Source organism: Rhodnius prolixus, unplaced genomic scaffold (assembly GCF_049639745.1).
Source record: "Rhodnius prolixus isolate KJV_2025 unplaced genomic scaffold, Rpr scaffold_29, whole genome shotgun sequence".
NCBI classification, from domain to species: Eukaryota; Metazoa; Arthropoda; class Insecta; order Hemiptera; family Reduviidae; genus Rhodnius; species Rhodnius prolixus.
This window is the reverse complement of record NW_027411628.1, coordinates 1,051,027-1,058,502: the sequence shown is the minus strand read 5'-3', so window position 1 is coordinate 1,058,502 and position 7,476 is coordinate 1,051,027. Positions and strand designations below refer to the sequence as shown.

At 34.9% G+C, this 7,476-nt stretch overlaps 2 protein-coding genes and 1 pseudogene across 2 annotated transcripts; all 3 read right to left on the bottom strand.

Moving 5' to 3' along the window:
- Positions 1–285: 285 nt before the first annotated feature.
- Positions 286–5,233, bottom strand: LOC141459939 (uncharacterized). The gene has a single exon (XM_074139498.1). The coding sequence runs from the start codon at positions 5,231–5,233 to the stop codon at positions 1,517–1,519; it is 3,717 nt and encodes a 1,238-aa protein (XP_073995599.1). The 3' UTR covers positions 286–1,516.
- A 20-nt stretch (positions 5,234–5,253) lies between these two features.
- Positions 5,254–6,013, bottom strand: LOC141459940 (uncharacterized). Its single transcript, XM_074139499.1, has 3 exons — positions 5,825–6,013; positions 5,500–5,747; positions 5,254–5,426 (listed from the first exon to the last, which is right to left on the bottom strand). The coding sequence occupies exons 2-3, from the start codon at positions 5,744–5,746 to the stop codon at positions 5,254–5,256; spliced, it is 420 nt and encodes a 139-aa protein (XP_073995600.1). The 5' UTR covers position 5,747; positions 5,825–6,013.
- Positions 6,014–6,584: 571 nt separating this feature from the next.
- On the bottom strand, positions 6,585–6,704 carry LOC141459946 (U2 spliceosomal RNA; annotated as a pseudogene).
- Between the last annotated feature and the right edge of the window lie 772 nt (positions 6,705–7,476).

Here is a 7,476-nt window from a genome sequence, read left to right as displayed (position 1 = left end):
TACATCCACCTCTCTCTCTCTCTCTCTCTCTCTCTCTCTCTCTCTCATTAAAGGGTGAGCACATCCTATGTACTGTTGTAAGATAATATGTAATAAAAAAATGCATGCACGAGGGGCGCGCATCTGTCCTTATCTCAATTATTATTATTATTATTTTTGTAAATTATTAATAATACACCTTGACCTTGTGTCTGCTAAATCAAGGACATATCCTGTGTACATCTATCAGCACATATTTAAGAATAATAGTATCATGGGGTTATGATTAAATAATAAAAAACAAAATTTGTACCTTTTTGTTTTTAATCTTATAGAACTATTATTTGTACATCATCATCATCATTATCATCATCATCATCATCATCATTGTAACACCTCAATAAAAAGCGAACGCATCTTTTTTTATATACATGTTTTATTTCATCTAGTTTACAAGCCAAATATATACAACGCTATTTATGTAAAACTAAAATTATTTACCTTTTTAGACAAAAACACTTCGATGTAATTACAATGGTAAAGTGCATCTAATTTGCTAATAATATTAAAACATAAACTAGAGATATGACAGCATTTGCACGTATCCGGGCCCTCCACACATTTCGGAGTGGACCAAACACAATTCAAATAGTGGAAGTCTTTATAATCGCTTTTTTGCACAAATGTCTGCGATAATGTTTCCAATTCCTGTAGTTTAACGTATAATAGCATAAAATCAAGGGCATTCTCCTTACTATTTGTTAAGCTGGAGAAATCCTCTTGAAACTGGTGATAGAAAGGGTGTGACATGACAAGCTCCCATTCTTCCATTTTGTTACCTTTTTAAATAACGATCGTAATACAACTGAACACACTTGTGGTGTAGGTGGGCTAACTATGGGTGGGGGAGATGGTCCACACTAAATAGTGGGGTTGTAATGCAATTAAAGCACCAAAATAGTTTGTTACAAATAATACTGGATAGAAGAAGATTACCATTGTTTGTGCACATGGTGGTGCAGTAAGAATGCCAGAAAATGCCGCTAGGAGGCGGTGTGAGCAAGTTACAACATTGAACACAAAAATTATACTTGGAATTGCTATCGGTCAATAATATGTCATTATTAGTAATATTATGGGAAAGAATGTTAAGTTTTTTTAATAACACATTTTAATAGTTATTCTAATCGATTTAAAATGTTGTAGAAATAAAGAAGTATTATCTGGAAAACAATACGATATAGCAATATAATCTGACACAGACATGCGTTTACCAGCATTGAATTCGATATTTTCAAAACAATACAAATCGATAAAACATTGTTTATAAGTATCTATACAATAATAGGAGTATTCATCGATTAATTTACATTTAATAGTTTTGGGTATTTCCAATAGGGAAATATCACTTCTTCTATTTACAGACTTACATATTTCAATCATACTTATATCTAACAGTGAAATTGGTTGGAAATACCTCTCATCATCACATGTAAAGCGTAAACATAGATTGGCTAAAGTGTGCATGTTGTTGTTGTTATGTGTCTAGCCGATAGTGACCAAACGGAAGCGTGTTTATGCCATCGCCTAAAATAAAACGTTTATCATCAAGCGAGGATAAACTCATTTTATTGCAATCAAAGGTGAATAGTTGATGTTTTTTAGATAGTATAGTTTTAAACGAGGAATATAGAACACAATCTCTATTATGTAAGATATTTAAATAGTCAGAAAATGTGATCTTATTAACGGCACTCTGTTTGATACCTTTCACCTTCTTTATAATTCCTCGTTTAAATATTCTAAGGCTATACATTTTCGGCCTTAATGCAACCACCTCTTCAATGGGATCACCACCAGTCTCATCGGAAAATTTGCCCAACACCTTCTTATTATGATTTGAGAAACATTTGTGTGTAGGCGGGTAGTTGGAAGTGTCAAAGTGTGCTTTTAATACTATTAGATCCTCATAGACATCGTCGGTTTCAATTTTATAAAGATATGAGTCTGTGTCGGAATAGAGGAGGGTTAATGCTTTAGGAGTATAGTATTTTAACATGACCTGGTAATGGAAATGATACATGTAATGTTTGGAAAGTTCTAAAATGGAAAATCCAACGTAAATGGGCCGATCAAAGTAAATGGACTCTTTGTGCAGATGAACAGCAATAACGTTTTCATTAAAGATTGTTCGATCCTTAAAGTTTGCTCTTTTTGACAGCTTGAGCAACGCTTGTTCAGACGTGACAATCTTAATAGATAAACGCTTCCTCTTGTTTTCAATACATTTACCAAAAACAGAATTGTTCATCAACTTATAGAAATCCTTTTCAAAATCATTTCTAGCCGCCTTTCTAAGGCTGGTGTTGAGTTCAATGTAGGGTTTAAGCCAGGGGGATTGATTAAATTTTAATATTCTATGCACTTGTTTAAGTACAACCCCCATGGATAGAGCCTGTTTTAAATTTCTATAGTGGATCACATAATGGTGTTTATCGTCTAGTGTGGTATAGAGTTTTTTATTGTGATGATGTGGTAGTGGTGGAAACTGAGCGAAATAGTCATGTAAGTGTGTAGGTATGTGTAGATCAACCTCTAGAATAAACCCAATATCGCTGTCATCAGGAATGGTGGTTATGTCGATGGTCTGTTCTCCTTCGACCCACTCAAACCCACCAATCGGGAGATGTTCCATCATTGAAAACCCGTAAAGATTGTTAACATCTATGTAAAGAATATAGTTGGTTGGTTGGGTAGCGTCGTAGTCGGGTAAGTAGGGGTTATTGGCTTTAGCATGTCTTGTTACACAAGAAGTGATGCCGCCTCTAATCCCCGATTCGATCATGAGCAGTTTGTCATAATCCGTTAGAAGATCCAATTTAACTTTTGTACACTTTAAACATGCATCAAATGCCAGGCCAGGTGTTGTAAAATACCAACTAGGATCAATGTAGTAGATAGACTCACAAACCTGTCGAAATTGTTCAAATATGTCGCTTAAGAGAACTATGTCAGTTGTCAGATACAATTCTGTGTACTCCCGAAGTGTGTTCATGTGGAATGAGGACCAAACCTTTTGTGCGTGCTGGTAATCACTATCGGATATGGGCTCATCGGTTAAATCATTATAGAAATAGCGTTTAGCTGGTAAGGCTCGTTCATCCATTCTCTCCATACCAGTCATATAGGCGTATGGAAAAACGCCCTTTCTAAGTAGTAACCGTCTCTGGTCATTGTCGGGAAATTGTTTCTCCATTTGTGGGTATTCCGTCAAGTTATTTATAAGATGTTCCAAAGTATCCGGTAGAAACCGATATGTATCCAAAAAGCGAAGCCATATGGATGGGCAATCGGAAAACTTTTTCGAAAAACTTATATACTTCTCTTCGGAATTTGGTATTACCCACACATCTCCCGGATCAACGCCTAAAGACAATATAATCGGATGAGCATCATATCCGCTAAGGTTATGCATGTAGACTGGAATAAAATTCGGCAATTGTACTTTGAGATTGCAGCTATTATGGGCCACGCAGATGAAGTCACCCGTAAGGTGATCATGATGGTGAACTCTCTTCTCTAACCCGTTGAACGCCTGTTCACAAATGCCACAATGTGTGGCATTAGCAAAATCCTCCTGTTGTTGGTGGGATAGTGCGTTCATTGGAATGATCACCTTATATAGGGCTTCCACATCTTTAACAACGGAATGTAAATATTCCATAAATTGCTGGACCGCATCATCGCCCGTATATAGGAAAATGTCTTTTTGATAGCTGGCTAGCGTAGAGACCACCTTAGCCCCCACACTGCAAACCTGGTGTTTATGTGTTTGTCTGGACCATGATGTGGATGAACATCCGGGTGCGCTGTGTACGGGTAAAAGTAGACACTCAAAGTCTGCATAGATAACTATGGGTATGTGTTGTTTATGGTGATAGTTTGTAAAGTGTAATTGTGTATTTTCCGTGGGCATGCGAATGTGACATGGTTTGTGTTGATTACAGAAAAGTTGATGGGCGGCTAATCGTTCCTCGGCTGTTTTCCCATCCACTGTTCTATAATCACGAGTGAATGATTTGAAGCATCGTTTACACATAACAACACCACCATGATGGTCACTAAGTTGGGGAGATATAAGCCGTGAGAGATTTTTTATTAGGCAATAATGAGAGGTATTTAAATCACGAAGAAATAAAAGGTCAAAGTGTTCTACAGCCGCTAAATTCGAACTAACCATCAGAGGAAAAACCTGCTTCTCCTTCTCGGTTAGAGAATAAACATTAACCGATACATTATTATCTTTCTCAAACCTAAGTATATCCTTTAAAGGTGTGGGAAAGGAAATATTGTCGAAATTGTAATAGTGTTTAAGTTTTCTATACATGGTTATACGGTGGGGTTTCTCCAGTTGACGAGATAGAATGGCGTATTTAAAGCAGTAATCGTCAGTATTGCATATATTGACAATTGCTTTTTTATTGGCTATTTCCTTTGGTAAAGGAATGTACGCTCTTCCACCTAAAGGGCGATATTTAGTCAATCGGAGGACAAGGGAATCTACGGAATGTAATTTCCAACCTGATCCACTAGTTTCAAATTCCTGTAGTTCCCGCAAAAGTTTTGCAAAACTTCTTTGAAGGTAGTGAATTAGGTTGGTGCTAGCGTCGATAATCTCTATCGAGGTTTTAAAATTTCCATCCGTATATTGTTCAAGATCAGAATTCCTATATCGACTATAAACACATTCTAGGAAGATGGATGATTTAAAGGTCAATAGATCTTCTCTGGCTTTAAGTAAATACTTTAATAGTACCACGTGTTTATCTTGTAAAAATAGCACAGGGTCTTTTATATTATTAGTATTTTTAATGCATATATTCTGAGCCGATCTATTTAAAGCGGTAATCACCACACCATCCTGTAAAGGAACGGATAATAGACGATATTTCTTTTGATTTTGTACATTCCCTCCTCTAGTCCTAACTGGGGGTGTTGTTGTTGTATCATCGTCACATGCAGTACAATCTGAAGAGACATGATTTAATAATGACACCAAATTGGGTAATATACTAGCACAGTTTGGACATTTCCTGGGTGCACATGTCAAAACATGTGTCTTTAAGGTGAGCAAAGTGTGGAATATACTACCACATTTGGGGCATTTCTTTGGCGAACATGTCGCAACATGTCTCTTTAAATCGTACGGTCTGGAGAAACTTTTCCCACATTTAACGCAGGCCGGATTAGACATAATGAACTTACAAAATAAAACTAATCTTTGGTCGCCTTCTTCTTCTTCTGCTTCTTCTTCGCCGGTTCCTCCTCCTGTTGTTGTTGTTGTTGTTGTTGTTGTTGTTGTTGTTGTTGTTTGGATGCTTCGAATGCTATCATGTAACACTTGCTTGTCTTGCTTATCCCCTTATAGATAAGGGACAAATCACCATCTTAAAAGAAAAATTATTTTAACTACATAGGTAAGAAAAAAGTAAAAATAAATAAAAAATACATTTTAAATACCCATATAATGTTGTATATCCTGATCTGTGATAGAGGATGTATAACGCCTCGGTAAAAAAATCCAAGACGTTGTATCATCAATATCCCGTATCTGGACCACAATCGCAGGACCAAATTTGGTTTTCTCCACTCTAGCAAAAGAGAAGATCAAATAAGGTCTATCAACCTCTAATTCTGATACCTTTTTATAAGTTCGGTTGTGGCTTGTTGAAGGATGTTGCAATTTTTTTAACAGTTCATCGCTCATTCTAGAAAAAATGTTTTTTGTTTTTGAAAAAAAAAAAAAGTTAAAAAGCAAAAATAAAAAAATGTCAAACTTAATTACCTGGTTCTTAAATGATGAAAAAATCAAATGATGTACTGCATGTAGTAATACATAAGAGCTACTGGATAAACCCTCACAACTATTCACCGATTTTATATACTGCGCTCGAGAGAGAGAGGGGGAGAGATATGGGAGGCATGAAGGTAACACAACCAATTACAAACTTAAGGAAAATTAATAAAAAGAAAAAAAAAGCGCGCGAGAAAGATATCATTTCCTACGGCGTCATAGATCTTATTGCAATAGAGTTAGCCTTCAGTATGTCGCAGGATGACTCATTGCACCTTCTAACAGACCACGGTAATAGTTATCATCAAATTAAACTTATAATAATTATTCTACACTCTTTTTTTTCTATGTATGATTGACAGTTGTAAGATATCTATTTCTAAATATTTTTTGGCATTATGTAAGTGTTTATATAATTAACGAGTGTGTTGTTTTTCCTTATGCGATAATAATTTTTTTAATGTCCAATACACTTGATAACACCCTCAATTAGTGTGTCAAGTTTGTGTGAATCACCCAACATACACGCGCGGTTTGTATGGTTTGCTCATCATATAGGAAAGATTTTAGATTGCTATGCCATCCACGAAACAGTTTCATCGACCCCCTCTCCGCCAATTGAATTCCGAAGATTGACGCGTGTACCCGAAGTCCTTCCAATATTTTAACAAATATTTATCATCTTAACCAAATAGCACATGTACTAATTTATCTAAAACAAATTCTTTTAATGCCATATCCAAAGGAATAAGGAGAGTAGGGATCTATTACAAATAACGCAAATTAGTGTAGTAAATGCAGATTTATTAATACATATACATTTAACTACAGATACTACACGTTGATCTTAGCCAAAAGGCCGAGAAGCGATTGCCTAAACCGGATGCCTAAACTTTGTTTCAACGCATTAAGGAAATTTGTCAGCTTAGATAAAAAAACACTGCACTAGAAATTGGTTCACCCAGCTGCGTCAATGGTTTTGTATTCTAGGTGAATACGATTTATTTTATTGTAATGATTTAGATTATGTCTAAACCAGAAAGTATGGAACATGTCTTGATCCAGTGTCCAATTTATGATTCTATCAGGAAACATTAATTACCTCAAGCACTACACAATAAAAATGAAATTAATTTAGACCAAAAATTGCTAATAATTGAGTCTCTTGACCATCTGAATAAATTGTACTATTTTATTATTGAGGCCCTAAAAATAAGATCGTTTATTCTAAATGAATAGTAGCTCTGAAAGCTATACATTTGGAATAAAATTAAGAAACTATACATATGTAGAGAGCACTATTTGGTTATTTCTTATTATTATTATATTTGTATTGTTATTATTTTTATTTTCTATTTATTTGGATTGTTATTATTATTATTTTTCTCTCTAACTGGATTTGGAACTGTTAATTTAGTTATTATGTCTTTAGCAAATTTATTTTAGTTTATATATTATATATTAGCACAGAACCCCCGTATTGTGACAAAACGAAATACAGAATTTTTTCTATTCTATTCTATTCTATTCTACATTTAACTACAAAACTTTATTGTAATATCCGTTTTACAACATCTTTTATTATAATATTATTTTACATGTTTTCTCTCTCTAATGTTACACGCAAAATACCACTATTTCCT

Excerpts from the sequence above, each read along its gene's own strand:
- LOC141459939 (XM_074139498.1), bottom strand. The coding sequence starts at position 5,233 with ATGTCTAATCCGGCCTGCGTTAAATGTGGGAAAAGTTTCTCCAGACCG.
- LOC141459940 (XM_074139499.1), bottom strand. The coding sequence starts at position 5,746 with ATGAGCGATGAACTGTTAAAAAAATTGCAACATCCTTCAACAAGCCAC. Across the intron at positions 5,427-5,499 it reads GGATATACAACATTATATGG|ATGGTGATTTGTCCCTTATC; the intron begins GTATTTAAAATG and ends TTTTCTTTTAAG.